General features: G+C 42.7%; 1 protein-coding gene across 1 annotated transcript in view; it reads left to right on the plus strand.

The window, feature by feature from the left end:
* Positions 1–27,024, plus strand: part of CUNH7orf50 (chromosome unknown C7orf50 homolog) — a 48,240-nt gene that overhangs the window by 5,210 nt on the left and 16,006 nt on the right. The window contains exon 2 of the mRNA XM_029911276.1: positions 4,578–4,765. Coding sequence (XP_029767136.1) covers positions 4,578–4,765 — 188 coding nt within the window. The remainder of the gene's footprint in view (positions 1–4,577; positions 4,766–27,024) is intronic.

Consider the following 27,024-nt stretch of genomic DNA (forward strand, 5'->3'; position numbering starts at 1 on the left):
AGTGTTTGTGCCTGTGCATGCTGGCTGCAACCTCTGCTCAAGAAAATATTTGAGAGAACACAAAGCAAATCTCCTTTCTTAGACTTTCCCTCATTTATTCAAATATCTGTTTTCTGTCTCTGTCTTGTTCAGATCAGTTTAGTCTTTGAAAGCACCGGGTTGGGGAGATGAGTCAGAGTAAACTTGGATGATATGTGAATCCAGACAGAAAAATGTTTTTAGTTTTCAGCAGGTGTCTTTGGCAAATCAGGTTAGCGTACAGGTATTGTTTTATCTAACATCTCCTTCTCTCTGCATGTAAAAATAATAATAATACTTAGCCTTTACCTTGTGATTTTCATTGTAAAGCACTTCACAAACATTCATTGATTGACACATTAAGGGTTTGGCCCTTATTAGGGAAGTGTAATTTAACCAGTCTTTTATTGTAATTGGTTATCTTTTTGTGCAATTCCAGTTTCAGTCTTGGGTGCCTGATACTCATAATAGGTGAAAAGGAGGCACAGAGAATAGTTAGTTGTATTGTTGGTGGATGTGTTCAGTTTGACTCCGTATGCTATGATATATAGATATAACTATGTCCCTTGGAATTATTTTTTCCCTGCTTTGCAAGTATGGTACTGTAGGTACTTTGAGACTGTAGGTACGCAATTGAAATTCTCCTCATGGGGGGTTCATTTTTAACAAATTTGATCTCTTGTTATAAATGCCTTCTCAAAGCTAAAGGGGGTATTACGGAGCCTGTTACAGACTTGGCTGAGTACCCTACCGGGTGGTCACCAGGCTGTTTATAATCAGACTTAACCGTTGAATCCCAAATGCTTTCGAGTCAGCTGGGCCTGGGTAGAGTCCAGACACGGTCTATAGTTCTAGCCTATCAGGAACATTCCCAGGATGCAGACTCACTGTCTGACCCCCTTCTTGGGATATGGGACTCTGCAGTCCAACTGCCCGAAGCCCTTGAGCCAATACTGAGCCCCCATCTCCCCCTCCCCACCCCCGCCGACTTCCTCAGCTGCTTATGTACACTCATCCCAGGGTTCTGCCCCTGTGGGGACTCTGGTTCATAGTCTAAGTCTTTGGGGACACCTTTCCAATAAGGAACACCTGCTTTGCAAATGAACTTCTTAAATACACACACTTTACTTTTGACAACTCAGGAAAGTTACAGATCCAGGCAGGGGTGGCGGATATAATAGGCCAGGAGAGGCTAAGCCTCCCCTGGCACAGGCACCGCCGCCCCTGCCACCGGACGCCTGGGCCATGGTGGCCTCCTCTCTTTCCCTCCCTGCTGGGAGTGGACTTCTACAGGATGTTTTTGCTTATTTATTATGTGCCATGCAGGTTCCCGGGCAGCTGAGGAGGTGGTAGCTGCCACTCAGCTTCCTGGGTCCCTTGGATGCCCCAGGGAGATTACTGATGGACCCAGAAAGCTGATAGCAGATACCACCTCCTCAGCTGCCCGGGAACCTGCATGGCGCATATAAAAGCTCATCATTCTCCACCTGGCTGCTCCTCTCCACCCCTCTCTCTGGAGATCCCTGCTGCCACTCGCTGGTTCCTCCTCCTCCTACCCCCCGCTGCTGCTGCTTGCTGGTCCCTCCTCCCCACTCGGACCCCCCATCTGCTGCTTGCCATGGGAGGTGGGAGGAGGGATGTGGCGAGGTGGGGGTCTAGCAGGGAGGGAGGAAGAAGAGGTGGGATGCAAGTGGCGGCAGGGGGGCTGAGCAGGGAGGAGTGGGGAAGGAGAGGTGGGTGGCAGTGGGGAGGGGGTCGAGCAGGGCGGGAAGAGGGAATGGCAAGTGGTGGCAGGGGGGCCAAGCGGCGGGGGAGGAGAAGGGAAGGAAAGGAGGGACATCCGTGTCGAGCGGGGAGGAGGCAGGCCTGGGGTGAAGTGGGGGCAGAGCCTGGGGCAGAAGAGATGGGACAAGGAGCTAACCTCCCTGCGGGGATGCTTCACCCGCCACCCATGGATCTAGGCAAAACGACCAACAGCTGAATGCAATCCCCACCTGTTAGACAGATCTCATCTCTCTGTTTGAGGACTGTCCATGTTCAGGCTAGGCAGAAACTCCCTTGTCTCCCCTGTATCAAATCCCTCTTGCTGTTGGTGATGGTCAGTCTCTTCTATCCAGAAACCTCCTTGCTTATAAACACAGCCATGAAGTCCCCATGTGAAACCCCATACCCCAGTCATCCTGGGTTCAAGTGCACAACTGCTCTTTGATAGGTAGTGGGCTAGTGGATAAAAGTCATTAGCAAATCCGAAGTCCTGGCTAGTAGTCCTTGTTGATGATTCTTCCTGTGTTCTCCACAAGATTTAGAAGCATCCCCTCCTCCATAGGACCTTGTTAAACATCACAACCAGGGTACACATATATTGTTTAAACTGGCTCATGACATAAGACATCAAGTATGCTCAGATACAAAATGGAAGCCAGAAAACAAAATGTGTGACATAACTGGGTACAGGCCTACCCCAGCCTGTCACAGGGCCATAATTTAGAAATGTGCTTTGTTATTGATGATTGGGAATAAACTACTGTAGCAAAAATATTGGAAAGCTGTCTTGTCTATTAAGCATTAAGATGTAGACTACTGTACTTGGACACACTAGACTTTGAATGAACATGCAATGATACTCAGATATGGGCCAGAGAGTTCTGAGAGACATCCAAAATGTTTGAGAGTTTCTTTTGTGCGCATTTTGTAAATTCCCAGTGACATGACATTTCTGAAAGTGAGTTTGGTCAAGAATGCTGGCTCTGCCCTTTCTTCCCACAACTGAAACGTAAAGGACAGAGTAATGGTTCTCTGTTTCATGCAGCAAATCATTTATGTGACTAGAGAACTTCACGTAGACTACACCCCATCCTAAGACCCTGTCTTTGTTGTGGTTTTCCTTGCCTGGGGATTTTGGAGGCTATAAGAGAAGCCTTTGTGTATCCTAGCTTAAGAACCACTAGAATGGAGAACTGACAAGGAGACATCAGGAAACACTCAACTTCTGTGCAGACTTCCCCAGATGTCAACAATGAGCTTCTCCTTTTCCCCTCTTCACTCAGTTATTTGGATCCCTCTGTGTGTTAGGATTTTGGTGACCCCTAAAGTATCTCATATGCACACTTTCCCTCTTCCATACCTCATCACATGCAAACCTTTCCCCACATGATTTTTTCAACCTGACGATTTCCTCTAGATGACCTCTTCAGGTCCCTTCCAGTCCTACGATTCTATGAATTATTGCCTCTAAGTTTGTCATGGACAAAAATTTTGTAATATTCTTGGAATCTTTTATACAAACCTGATCTTTTGCCACGTAACATATTTTTACTATGTGTACTCTTAGTGCATTTAGACTAGATTCTCCCTGCCTAATACAATGTATTCTATTTCATGCACTTCATGGTTGCCAAATAGATAGGTTAGCATGTGGTATGCTTATGCGAGTATTTTGTTACTTCTAATAATTCCATTTTCAGTATGAATAGCTGTTCCATCTGCAAACCTTAAGAAACTCCAATCTTGGGGGTGGGAGAGGAAATTGAAGTTTCTTTAGATTTGCAGATGGAACAGTTATTCATACTGAAAATGGAATTATTGCAAATAACAAAATACATAAGTATATCACATGCTAACATATTTATTTGTCATACATAAAGTATATGAAATATAACACTCTCTCTCTTTCCACTCAATCTTTACACTGATGGGAAAAAAAGACAAAACAAACAAGGTTCAAATTCTTGGTCTTCACTCACAAGGTGCAAGGTCTTTGGCAGTCAGTGGCCCTGGGCCCAGGATATCCAGATTACCTAAAGCTTCAGGATGAAGACCAAACACAGAAGCTAAGGATCATCACAAACCTCTCCACCGTATCATCACAAACCTCTCCACCGTTCGCCTCCAGTGCAAGGCACATTTCTTCAACCCTGCCTTCTCTAATACAAACGCATAGCAACATGTGTATATATATTTTAAAAAAGCCTACCAAAACAAAACACTTCACTGCACACACTCCTCACCTTGGGGAGAGAATGAGAGAACAAACAGCAGTTGACAGATGTTAATCATGCCACTTAAAGTACTCAGATACTATGGTAATGAGTCCGGTATAAAAACCTACATAGAACAAAACTTCTGAAGACTTGCTCAGTTTGGAGATTGGTGCTGAAAGTATAATTATTTACAGTAACCAGGGCTGGCTCCAGCTTTTTTGCCGCCCCAAGCAGCAAAAAAACAAAAAAAACCCAACCCCAAACGATTGAGCTCCCGCTGAAGTGCCGCCAAAGAAGAAGAGGCGGAGTGAAGGACCCGCCGCCAAATTGCCGCCGAAGACTAACGCGGAGCGCTTGGTCAGCCGCCAAAGTGCTGCCGAAGACCAGGACGTGCCGCTCCTTTCTGTTGGCCGCCCCAGGCACCTGCTTCCTACGCTGGTGCCAGGAGCTGGCCCTGACAGTAGCGTTTGACAGTACAGGAGATTGATAGAGCATACAGTAAAATTAGCAACCTGAGGTTTCTAGTATGAAATATTTCATGAGCTCTTCAATTAAAGTTATTCTTGTATTTTATTTCAGAGAACAAAAAAGGTGGAGGAGGAGGCGGAGGAACTTACCGGAGAGGAAAGGAGGACATTGGAAAGAAAACTAAAGAAAGAGCGTAAGAAGGAAGAAAAAAAACTGATGCGGGAAGCTGGAATTGCTGCTAAGAAAGAAGAGCCCAAAAAACCATCAGGAGCTGAGTTGGCACTGGAGTATTTAACTAGGTAAGAACCCTAAAATCTATATAAAGCTCTCTAAGAAAAGTAATCTGTAGACAATATCTTAGCCAGGGGTAAGGCAGGCTCCCTGCGGCTCCAGGAAGCTGCCAGCATATCCGACTCCTACGCGCAATAGCCAGGGAGGATCCGCACGCTGTCCCCACTGTGAGCACTGGCTCCGCAGCTCCCATTGGCTGGGAACCACAGCCAATGGGAGCTGCAGGGGCGGCACCTGTGGGGGCGGGCGGTGTGCAGAGCCCCTGTGCCTAGGAGCCGGTCATGCTGGCCGCTTCTGGGAGCTGTGCAGAGCCAGGGCAGGCAGGAAGCCTGCGTTAGCCCAGCTGCGCCACCGACCGGGAGCCACCTGAGGTAAGGACTGCCCAGCCAGAGCCGGCACCCCGAACCCTGTCCCGCACCCCAACCCCCTACCCCAGGTCAGAACCCCCTCCCGCACACTAACTCCCTCCCAGAGCCTGCACCCCAACCCTCTGCCCCAGCCCTGAGCCCCCTCCCGCACCCAAACTCCCTCCCAGAGCCTGCACCCCACATCCCCTCCCGCACCCCAGCCTTGTTCCCTCTCCCGCACCCAGACTCCCTCCCTGAGCCCACACCCCACACCCCCTCCCACATTCCAACTTCTTGCCCCAGTCCTGAGCCCCCTCCTGCACCCCAAACCCCTCATCCTCAGTCTCACCCTCAGTGGGAGCCCCAGCCCGGAGCCCCCTCCCGCACCCTGAATCCCTCATTTCTGGCCCACACCTCCAGCCAGAGCCCTCACCCCCTCCTACACCCCAACCCCCTGCCCCAGCCCGGAATCCTCTCCCGCACCCTGAATCCCTCATTTCTGGCCCCATCCTGGAGCCTGCACCTCCTCCTGCACCCCTGTCCCAGCCTGGTGAAAGTGAGTGAGGGTGGGGGAGAGCAAGCGACGGAGGGAGGGGGGATGGAGTGAGTGAGGCCTCAGAGAAGGGATGGGACACAGGCAGCACCTTGGGGAAGGGAGGCATGGGGTGGAGCAAGGGTGTTGCGATTAGAAAGTTGGCAACCCTAAAGAAAAAGGCAGTCCCCACCCTGAAGATCTTACAGTCTAAGTATAAATATTCCTAGAATTGCTGCACTTTCAAAGATTGTTGAGATCTTGCTAACGAAGGTCGCTAGAAAGATTGCATTGGGAGAACTTGTTCTATTTATTTAGTCTGTTGTTTTAAAAGAGACACAGTTGCTTTTACTCTCTATGTAATGAAATTATATTAAATGGTTTGAGATCATGCAATATTACTTAATTTCACCCAAAGCAATCTATGACATTTGGAAGTTATAAATTAGATGCACTAAACTTTGTTTTAAACTTCGTAAAGTACAAAGCCTTATATTTGCATACCAAAGGTTTATAATTACATGACCAGTTAAGTGATTGGTTTCAGACTGCAAATAGTGATTTACTATAGTTAGCATATTTGTATGTAAAATTCCAGCATAAAGCAAAGTCAGTGCTTACAATAAAAAGAAATGCAGTGAAACTTTCATAGCATGCTTCAGCCAATTAGACATTATGGATAAACAGAAAAGTAGTGTTTATTTTTTTCCAAACTGCAAGTTACACAGCACCTCTAAAAACTCCAGAAAATTTGCATGTTACAAAGAATAGGTTACCACTTGGAATAGCCCCAGTTTTCTATTTCTGGTAGTGCTTAATACTGAAATTCTCAGACAGTCTGAATGGTTACTTACAACTTACAACTCTCAGTGGGGCAGGAGGAAATTAATTGCATTCCAGACTGGGGGACACGTGCGTTTTTGTTACATAAACTTCATCATGGAGTGATAGCAAAATGACAATAATATTTTCAATCTGGAAAACAGCTGGGATACTTCACCATTGTTTTGAACTGCAGTTGGATTGGCAGCTAGCTACCATCTGTTTCAACTGTACTCTGGAATGTGTGTGTATTAGTGGTGGATATGGAGATAATGGTTTTCAGGATTGGAAAGCAAAGGAACAAGCTGTGGGTTTTTTGGTTAATATTCAAGTATTATCTTCGTTGATTTTTGCCTACTTAGATGGTACATTATGAAACCTTCTGAGAGTATTTTTTCTTTGGAGTTAAATAAATTTGACTACAAGAGTTTCACTTGACCTAATACTAAATTACCTGTGAAGCTGTCAAAGTACAGCTGATACACAGATTGGTCAGGTAATAAATAGTTGGAGTCCTGTGGATATATACCGCAGTAGGATATCCAGGGGATTATTGCATAAACCACTGACTTGTGTTTAGTAAGCTTAACAGAAAGAGGTCGTAAGATGCTGAACTGCAGAGCAAACATGTCGATGTAGGTTTCCAACCTTGAATTCCAGTTAGCTATCCTGCACTAATATAAATTACAGAAAAATCTGCCTGATCTTTAGTCCTTTGGGAAACTTCCTAAACCCCTAGAGATGGGCAACAAAACAACTTGAATTTAAATTTGTCGCAAAGGAACATGCCTATGTTTTGTATCCTCAAGAGCATCTAGAATGAAATCCTGGCCCTATTTAAGTCAATGTCAAAACTCCCACTGACTTCAATAGGGGCCAGGATTTTAGTCCTTGTGTTTTGTAATATCTACACTCATCTTCTGAAGAAAGAAATATGTTGGAATACAAGGCAGTAGCACAGATACAAGAGTTGTCTGAAATTTGAAATAAACAAAGGAGAATGTTGTGGGTTTGTTTTGACCCTTCTAGGTAATATGACCTACCAGAGATAAAATAGTTGCTAAACGGGTTGGAAGCCTAACTGTCTGAGTACAGGGTGAATCTCCTATGGAACAAGTGGAACTTCACGTCCTCACTGAGGGCTGAGACTGTTGTTTCAGTTCATTAGCTACAGAATATTCCTAACATTACACAACACCACACTGGCTTCTGAATTCACTAAGAGAAATCAACATCAAGTTGTTATAGTGAAGTTTCTTTTGACAAGTTAAGGAATTCAGAGGAAAATATTAGAAAATCTTCAGTGAGAGATTCATATACAGATCTATATGCTAGAGATGCATGGGAACATTTAAGTTATTATTTTTAGGAGAGAGGAGATTGTTTACATATTCCAAGAGTTATTAGTTCTTTTTGTTTAGCTGTTCTACTATATGGGACAGAATAAATAATATATTCTCACCAGAGATGGGTCAACCCATTTCAAATGATACTGAAAGAAAGAAAGAAAGAAAGAAAGAAAGAAAGAAGAGTTGGTTTTTATGTTTTGTTAGTACTTCTTTATATAGAAGACCCTGGTTCAGGAGCAACTTTTATGGGGTAATTTGAAAATAAAATGGAAGCACTCAGCACGCAAGCTAGAGATCCTTCTTCGATGGTGCGTATCCTCTCTCCCCCAAGACATGCCTCATCCTCCTAGGTGAGACGATTTAACAAAGGGATAATGTTTATAAGAGGGAATAAGGCATGCACAGAGTGGGGCAGGTAGTAACTGTTGATTGGTTACTTTATCTCCCGGTGATAAAAAAAAAAAATCACACTTGCATTGAAAATAATACTCAGCATGGCACAGCAGTGCTAGACTTTCCGTGGTAGAAATAACTGTGCTTTTGCTTGTCCTCTTCCTCCCCCAATCCTGCATTAACACTGTTGGTTGCCTGCCTTCAGAAAGTTCTGTACTGCTAGGCACAGTGTGCTAGAAATTGAACTATAGTTTGTTACTAATGAGGGGCAGAGGAATTAGAGAAGTCTGGGCCCTGGCAACATGATATCCTATGCTACGATGAGATGCCACTATATTAAATATTATGGTCTAGATCCTCAGGTGGTCTAAATCACGATTTATGTCACCAGAGGATCTGCTCTGATGAAAGGCAGGAAGCCCTAGACTATGGCCATATCAGCACCCTCATGAGCGCAGGCCTAAGCAGGATAGGTGACTACATTCACAAATAGATAAGGGGCACAAAATGAAATGGGAAGATGACGAAGAACAAGCCAAGTAAAATCAGTTCTGTCCAGGATGGATTCCCAGGAAGTACAATCCATTAGTCATTTCATTGATCACATGTGAGCCAACAGGGACAAATCCATCAGGAAATGAACCTTAATATTCTCTAAAGCAGATTATTTTTTCAGCTGATTTCAAAAAGAAAATACCTTGTAAATATAAGTATGTTCATTAAAAGACTCCTTAGTTGACCAAAAACACTTTAAAATGATTTCAGATGACAATGCCGCCTTTTAATTGAAGGAATTTAAGTCACACTAGCAAGAGGAACACTTTAATTACAGTGTTTCCTAATGTTTGGTTATATTAAAAAGAAAAACACACTGTATTTAAATAATATCAGATGTGACACACTGCTGCCCTGACAAAAGCCTGGAAATTGAAAGGTAAGACTCAGCTTGCATCCTTAGTTTATCATGTCTAAAAATAAAAAAAAATGCATGAGATAGATATGATCAGAACATTTTCCGGCCTTTGTCGTATCTGAATTTTGTGTAAATTTAATTTTTTTCATTTTAACTGTGTTTTTAATTTTCATAGAATCTTATAAGGTATAAAATTGCTGTGTACTACTGCCCTAATAGGTAACAGCTTTGAAGGTTGGTCAATATTTAGTATTAATTGATAATATGAGCTAGTGATGGGAAAGCCACCAAAATATTTAGTTTGGAAAAGCATCCCAAAGCTCAGCAGCTGAACATATCTAGTCCTGTTTGACCAAGAAATTAGTCTGTAAATCTAAGAACAGACTTTCTCATGAGATTTCCTGTTCTTGGTTTTAGATGCAGTAAAAGGCTCATGAGAGTGGTTTTTTTTTTTTTCTTTCTTTTGGTGTTTTGATATTTTTGCTTCTAATTCTGGATGAAATCAGGAAGTATAGAGAGGCATGAACATTTTTTAAAAAGTTAACCAAACCATTTCTAGCTTCCAAAAATGTCAATTATACAGGTACGTGGGGTTTTATGCGATGGCCAAGTATCAAGATAAATCAGTTCCAAAGGAAAAGTCATAAGCTAGTGTCAGCTAGCAAACCATATGCCAAAACTGGACTTTGAGTAAACCCAGGTATTTGTTTCATGGGCTGGCCCCCTGGTTGGGTTTACAAGCCCCAGTCGCAGACCAGAAGCTTTGAATTGCTTTCTATTCACTAGTGTGAGACCAGACACAACCAGCAGAGGGCAGACCAAAGCTTCTGCCATTTCCTACCAGTCTCCTTCCTAAAGATATGGAAGACTGTTTTCCATCGCCCCTTCCCTTGGCCAGTGAAAAGAAGAAAGGGGGAGAAGAAACCCGCGCTTCCCCATGATTATCTCATTTCACGTCACCTTTGGCAGCTCCTTCCAACTTGGTTTCTTCAATTTGAAGATCCCAGCGTGTGTATAATCTGCAAGTACCAATTCCTCATCAAAGGGAAACCAGGAAAGAGATTTGAGGGAGTGTGGAGGGGAAAGAATGTGGACGCAGAGGGGAGGTGGAGAGATTATAAGAACATGGAAAGGGAAAGGAGAAAATAGTGTAGGTAGAGAAACAGATGAAGGATGTATGGGGAACAGAAGAAAACCGAAGGATAGGAAGATAGACTAGAAAATATGCCAGATTATATAAAAGGGTGCAAAGAACAGAGGGTTATAGTGTTCATTTGGTAACATGGATCAGATCTTAGTTTCAAAAGCCATCCTGTTAATGCGGCTGCTCTTCATTTATAGTGATCAGTGAGGATTCAGTTTTAAGGCTGAATTTAGAGATTCTTTCTTTTAATTTCTTAGACGCTTTCAAAGTTGGGGGGAAATTTGCACCTTTCTGAGTGCTACTTGGCTGCAAGAAAAGGATGTTGCGACTCATGGGAGTGCTAATGAGAGATATTGATAACCTGGTTGATTTGCCATGGCACTAAAATGTCTGGCAGAACTTGCTTTGTCTTGGCAACTCACTTGGTGCTAGAGCTGTTCTTTCTATTGTGCCTGATTTAGGAAGATGGTGTTATATGGATCTGCACACATGGCCTCATCCAGCGCCCATGGAAACCATGCAGTGATCACTCAGATATAACCAAAACAAGTGGGATGCCAAGATTGATTCCATATACACATCTGAATTGAAAAGGAGATGAGTTAATCTCCCTAACTGGATATAGCTATGAACAATCCCTGCCTGGGATGTCATTTATCAGCTACTCCTAAAAAGTACTTTGGAAGTGCTTTCCCCCTCTGCTTTAAAATGCTCCATGTTGCACCAAATAACATCTAGTGTCAAAACACTTTCCTGGGGAGGATCATCTCTGTACCCTTATAGATTTTATCTTCCTCTGCGAATCACACGTTTTTCTATGGCACCTGGCCAACAGAGTGATTTAGAGTGTATCTAGAGAACTATAAAGCATTTTTAAAAGAAATATCAGAGAAACAGGGCATATCCAAAACCACAAAAGTAAAAATGCAGCTTTTGTGATTTTCAGTTTGAGTGGAGAAATTTTGTAATTCTAGTAACACTGTCCCTGATCTGATGGACACTGTTGGTCAATTCCAATAGTACTGCAATCAGCACTAGAACTAGAGTCCTTGCTAACCAAAGGCATTAGCTCTGTCAGCAGAATCAAAGGTGTCCTAACCCTTGGCCAAGCCTGTTAATAGTTGTGCCAAACTTGTTTCAGCTCAAAATAACTCTGCTTTTCAGAAGACACGTTGGCATTTGTTACCAGGCTCCTACCACCAGACTCCTAGAGAGCTTCTAGAGGAGGCCAGTATTATCTAGCTTAATATCTAGTATTAGGACTTTAGATATGAGGGTAGTAGATGCTTTGGAACTCTAAACATACAGATAGATATTTCCCTCCAGAGCCCAAAGAGTAATTTGGGTTTGACAGAAATTTAACATCCAGTCTGCTCCCTCCCTTTCTCAGGATACAGCAAATTTGTTTAGGGAAGACATCAGTGCGGGTATTCTCCGCAAACAGAGTAGGGTTGAGGGGGAAAGCAACCGGTGACCTTGTTTCACTGGCCCTCTCTCCAGAGATAGAAAAGAACGGAGTGAGATTACTCTCTGTTCTGAAGCACCTCTGAAGAAGAACCTTTAACTCAACTTTTTTTTTGTTATTTTTTTTAGGATTGCAGTTAAACCAAATTAAAGCATATTTAGATTCTTTTTTAATTGGTGGTATAATTCATATTAGACTTTGGTACAGATAAAGTAATGCTCTGATTGTGGAAACAGCAGCAAATTTATTTTTACTATATCTTAGTATTTTGTGTAATAAAATTTAAATTGTTTTCTACTTTAAATGAAACTTGGATGTCTTTCTAAAAGATGGTTTTGCTCTAGCTCAACTAGAAGTTATGGGCTTAATGCAGGAATGGGCCATCTATGACCCATGTTATGCTCGAGGTCAGACTTCCATAATGGTGTCTTCTGGCATTAAAATCTAGTAATCTATAATAGGGATGTCATGAAAATTAAGTTCAAAACAAAGCTGTGTTCAGACTCCAATGCAAATGTTATTAAAACTTTGGGATAGGTTTTCTTCCTTAGAATAATAGCAAGAAAATGGTTTATGCAGAATTCGAAATTCCAGGCCCTGAGTGTACTAGTAGCTGTCAAAATAAATAGGACCTACAATACAATCCTAAAGAATCATGCAGTTTTAGGCATAAATAATAAAGTTTTAAACGTACGATGGTAGCCAGTGTATAAACCAGAGTGTGTCATAAAGATTCCATAAATTCCCAGCCACTCCATAAACTACACAGCTTCATCTAAGGTTCAAGAAGGCTTGAGCAAACTCTTAAACATATCTCTATATCCAGATTTCTTTTCCAAATGAGTGGTGACTTTTGCTTATGTCCCCAGAATGCAGTTACTGAATTATGTAACATTTGGAAGGCTGGGGAATTTGTGACATCTTTGGATTGATGTTGACTCTAACACATAGAACAGCAAAGTCTCATTGCACACTTCCTACTGGACAAGAGAGGGAAATACTATGTATGTAGAAGCCCATGTGTTATCCTGAATTGCGTAAAGATTGCTCAAGAGTTGATCAGACTGTGTCACAGTTAGTTCATTAGCTAAAATGGAATGTGAATAAACCCCTGGAAAAAAATGCTTTCAACTGATTTAAGAGAAGCAAAAAACTGTTGTAATTAGGAACTGATTGGGGATTCCCTTCAAAAATTGTAATTTAGTCAGACATGATTCTGGCCATTTGGTCAAATTCATCAAATCAGATGATAAAATCAGGACTATTCCCAGATACCTTAAATGGACACTGCCAGATAGGTGATAAATTCACATTCTATACTGCTATGAGGCAGTAACCATTTTAAGTTTAGACAGGCCACTTTTTGCTTCTATCCTGACTTCAGAGACTTGCACCTACAGTGCTGCCTAATGCCAGAAACCTGCTGCAACTCTCCATCTCAGGACCCATCTGCTACTTCTTTGCCCTGGCCAAACCACTCCAAGCCTCAGGTCTCCAACCAGTCCACCCCAGCCACAGTGGCTGGCCCAAGCCCAGGGCCACTGACTGGCCCCGAGCACTGGCCCGACCTCCAGGCTGGCTTAACCCGTCCCTGACCGCAACCGGCCGAACCCTGTGCTCCAGGCCACCATCCTGAGCTGAGCCCCCGCCAGCTTTGGGGGAGAGGGTGAGTGAGGGCAGGGCCTCAGGGCAGAGTATGGGCAGGGCCATGGCCTGGGTTAGGGGAGGCTTAGCCTCCGCTGGCCTATAATATCCGACGCTAGGGTGACCAGATGTCCCGATTTTATAGGGACAGTCCCAATTTTGGGATCTTTTTCTTATATAGGCTCCTATTACTCCCCCCGCCCCCCGATTTTTCACATTTGCTGTCTGGTCACCCTATCTGACACCCATGGAGAGACTATAAGTCTATATTATCTCCTGGTTCCATGCTGTGATGTTTTGCTTATGTGGGGCAAAATTGAATTGATCTTTTTTGTAGCCACATCACATTGCAAGCGCATGTTTAATTTGCTGTCCACTATAACCCCTAGGTTTCTTTAACATTATTCATTCTCATGGTAATGACAATATTTCCCATGGACTTACCAACCTTGAGCATAATAATTTTTTACACTCTGTGTTATTCAGACTTGTTTGTAATGTTGTTGTAGCCGTGTTGGTCCCAGGATATGAGAGAGACAAGGTGGGTGAGATAATATCTTTTATTGGACCAATTCTGTTGGTGAAAGGGACACATTTTTGAGCTTACACAGTTCAGACTTGAATAAGAGCTCTGTGTAAGCTCGAAAGCTTGTCTCTTTCACCAACTGAAGAAATTGGTCCAATAAAAGATATTACCTCAACCCCTTGGCTGTTTGAACAGTAATTACTTCCCATTTCAATGTGGCTCTAGTAGTCACGTACAGTCCTGGCTTGAAGTAATCAGAGATGGGTTTACACATTAATATATATAGCTTGTTGGATGATAGTCTTCTCCTCTTAATCTGATTTTCAAAACTGTACATTGAGGACCAGATGAATGTCATCTTACACTCCTGTCGTGGTAGGGAGTAGCACACAGCTTTTTCCCATTTCATCAAGATGTTAAACTGCAAACCACTTGTTTATTTTCTATCCCTATAGATGTAGGCACTGCACTTGGATTCCGTTTTCTGTGTCTTGGTGGCAGCTGACACAATGAACTGCTTTTGGACCCACGCCAGTGTTTTCCTAACCTCAAAATGTCCTGCTGCAGGAATATTGTGCAGCTGTTGTACAACTGTTGTTTTAGAAGGATTAGTAACTACATGATGGAGTAGCTGCTCTTTCCATTTGTAGTATAACATGTTTTGCTGCAGTGCTACAGACACATTAACATCTACACTCCTTGTTTTTTGGGCTCATGGCATGTGTATATCTTGTTTCTTTGTCCACCCCTAACTACACTGGCAGTGAATCAATAGTTCAGGCTGTGCCTCAGGAGGATTCACCAAGAGGGAGGGCCAGATGCTTTAATCCACAAGCTGCCACTCAGGGTACAGCTAGACAGCACACACAAAAAAAAAAAAAAAGCTGCAGCAAATGTCAGAGTCCTGGTCAACTGACTCAGGCTCTCACTATGGGGACAAGCGTTGTGGATGGGAGCGGGGTGAGGGGGGGAAGAGAGAACAGTAGATGTGGTATATTTTGACTTTAGTAAGGCTTTTGATACTGTCTTACATGACTGTCTCATAAACTAGGGAAATGCAGCCTACATGGCGCTACTGTAAAGTGGGTGCAGAACTGGTTGGAAAAATCATTCCCAGAGAGTAGTTATCAGTGGTTCACAGTCAAGCTGGAAGGGCATAATGAGTGGGGTCTCGCAGGGATCAGTTCTGGGTCTGGTTCTGTTCAGTATCTTCATCAATGATTTAGATAATGGCATAGAGAGCAGGAGCGCCACCAGCTTTTATGCCGCCCTAGGCGGCGGAAGGTCCTGCTCCGAAATGCCGCCCCCCACAGAGGCAGCGGAAGGTCCCACCACCGAAATACCGCCGCAGTCGCCGCCCCCCAAATTGTAGCGCCCTAGGCGACTGCCTAGGTTGCCTAATGGGTTGCGCCGGCCCTGATAGAGAGTACACTTAAAAAGTTTGCAGACGATACCGAGCTGGGAGGGGTTGCAAGTGCTTTGGAGGATAGGATTAAAATTCAAAATGATCTGGACAAACTGGAGAAATGGTCTGAAATAAAAAGGATGAAATTCAATAAGGACAAATGCAAACTACTTCACTTAGGAAGGAACGGTCAGTTGCGCACACACAAAATGGAAAATGATTGCCTAGGAAGGAATACTGCGGAAAGGGATCTGCGGGTCATAATGGATCGCAAGCTAAACAGGAGTCAACAGTGTAACGCTATTTCAAAAAACAGATATTTTGTGATGTATTAGCAGGAGTTGTAAGCAAGATACGAGAAGTAATTCTTCTGCTCTACTCTGCACTGATACGGCCTTAACTGGAGTATTGTGTCCAGTTCTGGGTGGCAATTTCAGGAAAGATGTGGATAAATTGGAGAAAGTCCAGAGAAGAGCAACAAAAATTATTAAAGATCTAGAAAACATGACCTGTGAGGAAAGATTGAAAAAATTGGGTTTGTTTATTCTGGAGAAGAGAAGACTGAAAGGGACATGATAATAGTTTTCAAGTACATAAAAGGTTGCTACAAGGAGGAGGGAGAAAAATTGTTCTCCTTAACCTCTGAGGATAGGACAAGAAGCAACGGGCTTAAATTGCAGAAAGAGCGGTTTAGGTTGGACATTAGGAAAAACTTCCTAACTGTCAGGGTAGTTAAGCACTGGAATAAATTGTCTAGGCAGGTTGTGGAATTTCCATCATTGGAGATTTTTAAGAGCAGGTTGGACAAACATCTGTCAGGGATGGTCTAGATAATAGTCCTGCCACGAATGCAGGGGACTAGACTAGATCAATGGTTCTCAACCAGGGGTCTGGGGCCCCCGGGGGGCCGTGAGCAGGTTTCAGGGGATCCTCCAGGCATGGCCAGCATTAGACTCTCTGGGGCCCAGGGCAAAAAGCCAAAGCCGCACTGCATGGGGATGAAGCCTGGGGCCCTGAGCCCTGTCACTTGGGGCAGAAGCCGAAGCCAAAGAAAGTTAGCTTCGCAGCGACCCTGTGGCATGGGGCCCAAGGCAATTGCCCTGCTTGCTAACCCCTAATGCTGGCCCTGGCTTTTATATGCAGAAAACTAGTTGTAGCACAGGTGGGCCATGGAGTTTTTATAGCATGTTGGGGGGGCCGCAGAAAGAAAAAGGTTGAGAACCCCTGGACTAGATGATCTCTTGAGGTCCCTTCCAGTCCTATGATTCTATGATAAAACATAACAATGTAGATGTTTCCACTTGAGCTGGAGCCCCGGCTCTCAAACCTGGCGAAGCGTCTCAGAACCTGGGCAAAACCAGCACTTTCCCTTCGCTGTCCAGGCTACACCACCTTCCTATCCAGCACCGCTCACTTTGGGAGCTGTGCAGGCCCCTTCATGCTCCTCTCCAGCCCAACAGAGGTGGCAGCTACTCTGTGCTGCCAAAGCCTCAACTCCTACTGGATTTTCCACTGCCCAGCACCTGCACGAAAATCTGCATTGATACAGATCTAGCAATGACACTGGCCCTGGTATCGTGTTACGTTTGTGTCAATTACATCTTTGGGATCAATATCGTGAACTTTTGTGATGCATGGGAACCTTTTAATTTTCTTTTTAATTAGTTTCATTTTTGTATTGTGACGTACTAAAAAATAAACAAAACATCATGGGCTCCATCCTACAAAACCCCAGTGAGAAAAAAATCTGAGTAATTATGTAAATCCACCAAGTCTCTTTGAGTTTCACTGTGAGCTTTGTAAGGAACCAGTGCTATCAAAATTTAGACCTTTTCCTGACCTTTTTCTCTGGTGCTGAGCAAATGAGCTTTCTGCTCCAGCTGATCTAATTTAATCCAGGATTCTCAATGTTAAGTACCTGGTGAACTGGCCTCTCTTGCCACTTATCCAGCCAGCAAGGTTATTTTGAACTTAATGCCATTTGGTTTGACCTGCTGTTGACAGGTGAAATTGAATATACCTCCCCAAACTTCCTAGGATCTTAAATTTGTTATTTCAACAGGTGTGTATATAAATCCTGATGCTGAGGCTAATTCAGTCAGTCTCTTTATCTGAAGGGAAATTTGCTATCAGACAAAAACTAAATCCAACAAATTGGTGTTTTTGTTTTGTCCCCCCCCCCCCTATTATTAGTTACTGCTTCGTTGGAAAACTTGAAGCCAAAAGTAACAACTGTAAGCAGTTCTGTGCTATTGTCAGATATCTATTTTTATCAAGGATCCCATGAATTACCTCAACCACACCTATAGCATTCTGGACACTGATGAGGACTTCCAGGTAGCCAAAATCATATAATCAAAAATCCCAGCCATCTCTATCCTAACAGGTTGTCCTCTCTCTTTCTATATGGTGTTTCAATTAGGCACATGTCAAGTATTTTGGATGTTAAGAGTTAAAATGTCAGAAGAGAAACCTGATTGAACTCATTAGATAAATTTCCAACTTGAAATAGACACACATGTGAGAATTACAGTCCTATTTTTAGTAGCATCGTGTCCTGAAAAGAAAAGAGAAAGTGCTGAAGGTGAAGATGGTTACTCTGTAACTGCCCCCTGACAAATGACTGACCCATCTCATAGCTCTGTATTTTTGGGGACCAGGTCTGCAGTCTTGGGCAACTGCATCTACTTTAAGCTATGATAATACTGGTAAAAGAATAATGAATAATATGACTAGTGCTGAATTAGTTTAGAGAGAAAATAAGAATTCCTCCCCACCTCCAAAGAATACAACCAAACCTTTGCTCATTTCCAGAAGCAAGCGAAAGAGAATTATCTGAAATATGGAATTAACTCCCTCAAACGCACACACGTGTCTCCCTTCCCCATTCCCCGCCGCCCCCCCCAGCATTTTCTAATTATGAGTCTGTGAGCTTCTGGGTTCTAGCTGGGACAGGAAGCAGAAGTTCTGAGATCTTGCAATTGTTCTGTGATGTTTCCAACCCAGTCAGAAGAAAGAAGCATCAGAACCTCACCTGTTGTGAGATTTTCCAGTCAAATTTTGTGGGCTTCAGGGGTTCATCTCATTCATATGAGGTTCAGAGAAGCAGTCAGACTTGTGGATGTTTATCTGAAACAAACCTTTTAAGATACAGTCATTAATATTCTTTTAGATAAAACCAATCTACCTTTTGTCTGGAGCAGGTTTGGATTAGCTCACTGAACCATTTGCTTAACCCTAATGTATGTCTTAAGAAAGAAAGGGAAAAGCTGCAGAGGCTGTTGCACTTGCCCCTGTTAAGTTGCTGTCAGAATCAGTAGCTGTTTGCATCTTGTTAAATCTGCCCATCATTCTATTTAGTTTATGGCTCAAGCAAGAGACTTCTTCCTGTAATCTCCATAATCATAAATGGTCATTCAATTTACAAAAAGGGAGAAATAGAATAAGAAACTTTAATCCTGCTTTACAGTTTGTAATCAATTCCTGCTCCTCTCTGGAACTTTGATTTATTTTATGGAGGGTCACAACTACAAATCTCAAAGCATATTTCAGTAAAAGCTGCAGAGCGATTTACTTTGAAACCCACCCCCCGCCTCCCTGCACTCCTACCCTTATGTCTGTGTGAAGCAAAGCTGTCAAAATATTTACACAATCTTTTGGTTCAAACATTCTCTTTGGGGAAAATACTATATTTAATAGTATCATTAACACAAAATCTTAAGTCCCTTGGATATGACATCTATTGAGTCCAGAATCAACTGTGAAAATTATAATACAGCCAACTACCCTCCATTAAGTGGATTTCTGTTACTATTTTTAATAATAATGTCCTCCTTCTTCATCAAGACATAGTAATGGTGCTTTTCCATAAAACCTTCCATAGCTTTTTACAGCAACAACCTTGTAAAATTAACCTGACTTGAAAAGTTTCAATGTTGCTTACAGGGTTCTAAGTAGTATAGTGAAACTGACCAGAATCTTGTTAATTTCACTTTTTTGCTGCTTGGCAAATCTATGAGCAGGAGCAGAAGCACTGGAGTGGTCTGTGTGCAGATTAGGTAAAACAGTACTACATTAGTTCATGTTTGCAGGATTATCTTCATAATTATAAAGGAGTTTACTTTAAAGCCTCCATGCTTGCCAAGGAAGGCTTCCCATTCACTGCTGGTGAATGGAATTTTTCAAGCCCTAGTTTACTTGTATTTTTTTTCACTTCAGTAAGATCTTTAAAGCTCATCATAAGTCTTCTCAGATAAAATATAATGGTTGTAAAAATGTATTAACAGTGAGGTTGACCATCTGCAGTAAGTGCTTCCTCAGATGGGGGGAAATACATTACAGGTGTTAAACCCAGAAATACTTTGACCAAAATAGTTCGTTTCTCTGCCTAATTCTCTTTCCTGTCAAGAAACTGCTTAATTTTCAAACTTAATTCCAAAAATTGAATGCATCCTTTCTTAATGACTCTCATTTCCAGCAAAATATAATTTGGCATAAATGAATTTTCTTGGCAATTTATTACAGTATATTGAATGTAGTCATTAGATACGTTTGCTAGTTGACTTCCATATTCCACCTGCTTTATATACTGTCCAATAAGGGTAAAGTCACAAAAGACGTAGGTGCCTAACTGCCACTTTAGAAGCCTAAATCCCAGAATTAGGCACCTCTAGGATTCACAAAAATCCTGCTCAGCTGCTACATAGCCCTAAAATCGCTCATTGCCTGAATTTTTTCAACGTTCCCTCTGCACATTCGTGCTGCAGCCCCACGCCTAAGCCCCAGAGCGGTGTATGAACTGGAGGAAGATAGGCATTCCTCCAGCTAGCTTCCTTCAATGCCCGATTCGGTATGCATTCTCAGACCTCCCCTGTAGCTCAGAGTACACAAAATGGGGAGGGGTCAGAGGGAGAGGAGGCCCTCCCTCATAATTTTTAGCTAAGTGGTTAGGGTACTTTCCTGGGATGTGGGAGACCCCTGGTTCAAGTCTCCCCTGCACCTGCAACAGGGATCTGCCACCTCTCAAATGAGTGCCCTAGCCACTGGACTTTGAGATATTCTGATGTGGGGCGCTCTCAGTCTTTTCTGTTGAAACCGTTCCACTGTGGGTATTTAATGAAAGACTCAGTGGACCAGAGAGAGAAAGCAAGCGTGAAGATGACTCTGGAGGGTGGTAGTTAGAGCACTCAGATGGGAGGTGGAAGACCCAGGATCCAGCTCTGGTGTGCCAAATGATTTTTTTTTAATTGAAAAAGTGAAAAGACCGTTATTAAACTTGCAAGATCTCATAGAGAGGTGCAGAAACAGAAGAAATATGCAGCATGAGGCCAACCTAGATTAGGACTGATCCTGCAAGTTACTGGGCACCTCAATTCCCATTGAAGTTGTGGGTGCTGAGCACCTCATAGGATCACCTGTGTCTAGTCATACAACATGAAGAAAACATAGAATACTTTCCTTTTTTCAAGTCACTATAAAAACAGAGTAATAAAACTGACTGGAATACCCTTCTCCAAGATAACAAGCATTATTATCAGTGCATTATTATCATCACTATAACTCAGGAAAATGCTTTAAGTCAGTTAACATTACAGATTGGTGTCATATGCAAAACCTACCAAAATATCCTAGCTATTGGTTATTATTCCTTGATGCTAGATTTTATAGATCAGTCCAATTTTATTCACATGAGATCTCATTCGGGTTTTTATTTATGATGCCTATTCAAGATCCACGGAGCACAACTGTTACATCTTAGTCTCCAGAGCTGATACACTACAGGCCCTCCACACCTTTGGTCGTGAAGGTTTTTCACAGGTCAGGTATTGTAGACCAGATTGTTTTCTATTTATTCTAGCACACACCTTTTATCCCCTACCCACCTTTCTCCACTCAAATTAGTTTTGCTCTTGACATGAGAGAAACACAATGGGATTTGTGCATGATTTCATATCTTTTTGTCACAAAATATGAGACAAACTTTTAAAGAATGAACAATTCTCTCTGGCTCCTGGGAAGTGTGAAGACTTCTCAGCCAAAACCCAAACATTGAAAATATAGTGGAGAGTAGCTTCCTAGCTGCAGGGAAGAGTCGAGGCTAGTCGAACAAAGCCAAAATTAAAATGTAAAATGCAGTTGACAATGATTATTAATTGGTTAGCTCCAGGGAGCCATCATGACCTCCCGGCCAAAGTTAAAATAACAAGACATGTTTTTTAAAAATAAAACAAGATGCTTAATAAAATTAGACTCCCGCTTCACACATTCATTATTAATATGATGATGCCAAAAAGTAAAAGTTGTTTCTTTTAGATGAATAAAATGAAATTGGAATGGGAGCCATCGCAGGAAGCAGTAATTGGTTAATCGGTTTCCCCAAGCATAAATTGTTGGGGCAGAAATCTAATCTCAGCTGCACCGTGCCTATCACAGCATATTAGGGAGAAAAACTGATGCTGTCCTGAACACTCATGCCCCAGTACAGTAGAAGATTTTGCCAGGTATGTGGCATTGCATGAAATGGTAAGATCTGAGAGAGGGCTCTCAGATATCAGGTACATTTAGATTATTCTTTATTGGCAATTGTGTTTGTCAGCTTTAAGAAATCTGTCTTCACAAACAGTAGGGTGAATTACTGATCTCCAAGTGGAGTCCAAGTTATTAGTTATGAACAATAAAAGCCTAAATGGCTTAGAACTGATCTACCTGAGGAGTCACCTCTCTCCTCATTCCATACTGCCACAGCTGCAGTCAGTAGGGAGGACCTGAATCCCCCCTCATTATGTAAGAGATGGGATGGATGGCAGGTCGCTCTCTGTGAAGGCCCTGAGACTCTGGAGCTTGCTTCCACCCTTAGTCCAAAATAGCCCAAATTTGGTGATCTTTTAGGCATGGTGTAAAAGCCATCTGTTCGACTGGGTTTTTGGAGAGGGCTGAGAGCATGCTTCCCATAATGATGAAGGGGGTAGAAAGGAGTTTCTGTAAGTGTGAAAGGGAGTCACTTCTGTAAAGTGATTCTATAATGCTGCTGGGATTTATTGTGATGTTAAGGTGTCTAGAGCCTTGGATAGACTTTTTAAATTGTTTCTATGCACTTTGTTTATTTAGATTTTAAAATATCTCCAGTTATCTATCAACAATTAGAATAGTAACCGTGGACCTATTCAAAAAACAAAAATCCCAGAAACTTCAGAGCTGCCCAAGTGTCTAAGGATTGTATCAGTGTTGATAAATATCAGTTCTCCTACCTATTCCCAGAAGAAATCACTCATATCAAGGGTTAGAGGCTGGAACTGGAGAGGAGGAGTACTTTGTAGCTTGTTGGCAATAAAAGTCGGATAGCTCGTTACTAAGGTGAGAATAGTGCCGCAATACACAAACCAAAGCTATATTAAAAACATCTGGTCAAGATGAAACACTAAATTTTCAACAGTGTTGTTGATTAAGGGCTCAGCTGGGTGACACACCTCTTTATGGTGCCAGCTGCACCCTACCTATTGCTGTCAGATAGCTCATAGGGAGCTGATGATAAACTTCCAGTGAAATCTATCAAGCCATAAATTGATACTTTGTCATCCTAGCTACATCAAAGCAAAATCACTCATCCAGCGCGTCAGAGTCCAAATTCTTCTCCAAGTTGTTCGTTCCTGTTTCCCTTCTCAGGAAGTTTCATTGATGAATTTTCATCCTCGAGTTTAATGTTTTTTCTTCTGACAACACTTCCAGGTTCACTAGGCACAAAAACATGACCTCAGTATTTCCTAAGCAAAAGTTATAATTGGTTGATATTCTTAAGCACTGCACGTTTTTCTGCTCAAAGTAGCAAGGCTCAGATGACTATATATTTTATCTTTTAATGAATATTTGACTTATTCATAACAGCTTCTAGTAGATTCTCTCATTCCCCCCTCCACTATTCCCACCCTACACACTCTCTAACTATAATCACTTCAAGTCTGATCCTGCACCACTGAAATCATGGGAGATGTAAAACTGATATAATTTGAGTAAGATCAGGACCTTCGGATATACCTCTACCTTTATCCACTCTGGTACATGTCCTTTTACAGGTTTGCAGAAATACCCAGTGAAATTGGTCATATTCCAGACTGATGGGACTCTCTTGACCTTCTGACTGGAAAATCACTAGTTGTCAAACTATTGTTCTCACAGCTGGCAATTGTAATCTTATCAGATTATAAAGGCTGCTCAGATCCCTCCATTTGACTGTCAAATTTTGTAGACATCTTAAATCTGTCTTCCAGAGAGTACTAGGTAACATCTTATCCAATGTAATACTTAGGGCTAAATCCACAAAGGGACTTTAGGCACAATCTTGTAATGCCCAACATTTAGGCACCCTGCCACCCAGTGGAATTCACGGCCTGAGTTAGGTGCCCAGACTCCCTATATAATGCATAGGATGAGATAGGCACCTAAAAATAGGATTCACAGAAGCCAGCAAGCTGAATGGGGAACTGCTTAAACTAACCAATACGAAATGCCGAGAAGAGGCATGTCTCATTTATACAATTCTAAGCTCCAACCCTCAAAGGGACTTTGGTGCCTTACTCTGGCCCAGACTCTGTTCAGGATTGACAGCCATGAACCCTCCTGGAGTTAGGTGCCTAAACCAGGTCAGCCCTTCCTCATGAAAAAAATGCAGGAAAAGGTGCTGGTGCCCCCCTGGCCCCTTATACACAATAGCCCAGTTGTTAGGGCAGGTTAAGGGAGATCCAGATTCAAATCCCCACTTGATTTGGAGCAGGGACTTGAACCCACTAGTGGTGCGGGGGAGGAGACGACACCTAGTTTGAGAAACCTACCAGAGCTTAGGTGCCAAGCAGCTCAGGGGAATCAGGACTTAGGCACTTTTGTGTGTGCCCATTGACAGAAGTTTTTGCGCCATGGTAACTTTACCAGTGGAAACTTAAATTCGCACAGAATTAGCAGCAGAGACTTTACCAGTGGAAAATTAAGTTCCCACAGCAGCTGGGCAGAGGTTTTGAGGGTCTAAATTTTGGACTTTGCCACTAAAGTGGCAGTTAAGCGCCTAAGTCCTTTTGTGGATATAGCCCTAAAGCCTAAAAGAGACCACACCATCTTGATTTAAAAATTATTGAAGTGGAGAAATGAAGGAAGAAAACAGTTATATTTGAGCACCTGGAGTCAGTCCAGACCAGTACAGTATGTGGTTTAAAACAAATTATTTTCAGTTTTGCTCTTATGTGCAAAGCTGCTACATCATTCCTCCTCTGGATCCCAAACTAACTGGGGGAAAAAAAGGCTAACAAAAAGTTTTAGAACATAAAGTGAAACCAACCCCCCCAAAAAACCCTGATCAGTTAGAAACTGCCAAAAGAAGCAATCAGTCCCAGACAAGCTAGGTATCAGACCCCACCAGGAGTATTTTAATACAGGAATCAGACAGTTTGTGACATTGTGGTAATATGTGGGGGAAGGAGAGAGGGTGGAAAAAGAAAACGAGACCTTATTATGCTTTTCCTGAGGCTGGTAATGTATCCTTCATCTGATCATTATGAAGTATTTGTATAAATGAGACATTACTGGCAGCATTTGTAAATGATCCTGCCTGCAGTTGGCTTTTTGAGTTATATTCATGCCAACAAAGGGGCCCCCTTCCTTCCTCACTCACACACATCCCCCAAGATGTTCTTCATGGGAGGGAAAGAATGTTAGTTATTTTCTTCTCTTCTCTCCCATTACTGTACACGCTGTCACTGCTGTTCTTGGCCATCAGGGTGATCAGAATTATGTGTCGAAAAAGATTGACATCTGGACAGAAAGACTTCAGCACATCACCCAGGTAGTACATTGCAGCATATTCATCCCAGGATGCAGATAAGACAGGCAAAATTCTGAAGGGCTTTTGTGGAATAAAAGAGAATACACTGGGAAGGAAGAAAATGGATTATACTTTTTTCTTGTGAGGCTATTCTACTCCCATCTTTTCTCCTGTTCATATATGTAGGCAAAGTACATTGACAGTGTGTTAGAAATCATACAAATCGCCTTTGGTCTTGGATGCCTACCAGCTAGCTGGCTCTTCTTTGTTGCTACAGGAAGGAACACATTAAGTTCTCAACATCACTACTACTACTAGCTACATTTTTAGAGTCAAAACATAATATTTTGCAGTCTCACTAATACCAGTAACTTAATAGCTGCACTATAAAGGGATCTATTCAAAATCAACTACAAATCTTCCCAGTATAATGCTGCTTGCGGCATCTTGAATGAAAAGTAACAAAAAATACTAGAAGAGGCAGCGTGGTCCAATGGGCAGGGTATTAACTCAGACTCAGGAGACATGGGTTCTATTATTGGTTCTGTCACTGACCTGCTGTGATTTTTTTGAGTCCTCATGTCAAGTCTCTGGGCCAGTTTCCTTTCCCACCCTTGATCTGTCTTATCTATTTAGACTGTAAGTTCTTCAAGGTAAAGATTGTCTCTCACTGTTTATTTGTACAGTGCCTAGAACAATGGGCCCCAGTCTTGGCTGGAGTTCCTAGATGCAACTGTAATACAAAGAATTAATAATACTAACAATAAAACTATACAGTAGAACCCCATTTATCCGACCCTTCATTATCTGGCTGTCCATATTAACCAAACAACCAGCGCACACAGGTCCAAAAGTAGGCGATCGCTCCTGTGGCTGCTAGATGGCTCTGCAGCCTCACACTTTCCCGCTCTCCAGATTATCCAAATTTTTGATGATCCGGGTTTGGTTGATGCACATTTTATCTTTATACAGACATCATCATGTCCTTTGCTTCAAGGTATTTCAGGATCTTTTTTTTACTTTATAATGTTTTCTGTAACATTCTGGGTCCTAGTTCAGTCTGCTGTGCAGGTACCGCCTGCCCTTTTACTAGACACCAGGGCAGAAATGAGATATTAAAAGAAGCACTTTTGACAGTGTTGTTGTTTCCTTTTTTCACTGTGCTGTTTACCTTGCTGCCAAAAAAAAAAAAAAAAAGTGTCTGTAACCTTTTTTTTCCCCCCTGCACAGATCTCTAGCCAGTATTCTGTGTCTGAACCAGATGGAAGAACATATTAAAAGTTGCTTTTAAAACCACAGATAGAGCAGTGTTGCCAGTATAGCTGTTCTGCCAAAAACATGGTATTGATTCTAGGATCTGTTGACAATTTCAAAAAATTCTCTTCTGGCAAGCGAGCCCAACAGTGACATTTTTTCTTTCAATCATCGAAACAATATGGAGAAACCTTATCTGGGACATAATTTAGTATATCCATCTATTTTTGCAAACATTGGATTTGAGAATAGCAATGGAAGCACATTCACTTTCCCAAAAATGGCCACACAAAAAAAAAGAATCATTCCGAATGTAAGAAAAATTACTAGTACAATAAATAAATTTGACGCATTTGTGTCTGTTCTTCTACCTCACCTATGTGATTCCTACATTTTCAAAGTGCTGTCTAGGATTTTACAACATGGCCCCCAGGGCCGGCTCCAGGCACCAAGCACCCAAGCTGGTGCTTGGGGCGGCACCTGGAGGGGGGCGGCGCGGCGCTCTGGCCGCCGGGGGGAGAGCCGAGCCGAGCCGAGCCCCAGCCGGGGCTTGCCGCCCTCTCGCCGCCCTGCCCCCGGCGCTCTGGCCGCCGGGGGAGGGGCGGGAGAGCCGAGCCCCCACCGGGGCTCGCGGCCTTGCCCCCGGCGCTCTGGCCGCCGGGGGAGGG

This window comes from Terrapene carolina, unplaced genomic scaffold (assembly GCF_002925995.2).
Source record: "Terrapene carolina triunguis isolate 2854851 unplaced genomic scaffold, T_m_triunguis-2.0 Scaffold93, whole genome shotgun sequence".
In the NCBI taxonomy this organism is placed as follows: Eukaryota; Metazoa; Chordata; order Testudines; family Emydidae; genus Terrapene; species Terrapene triunguis.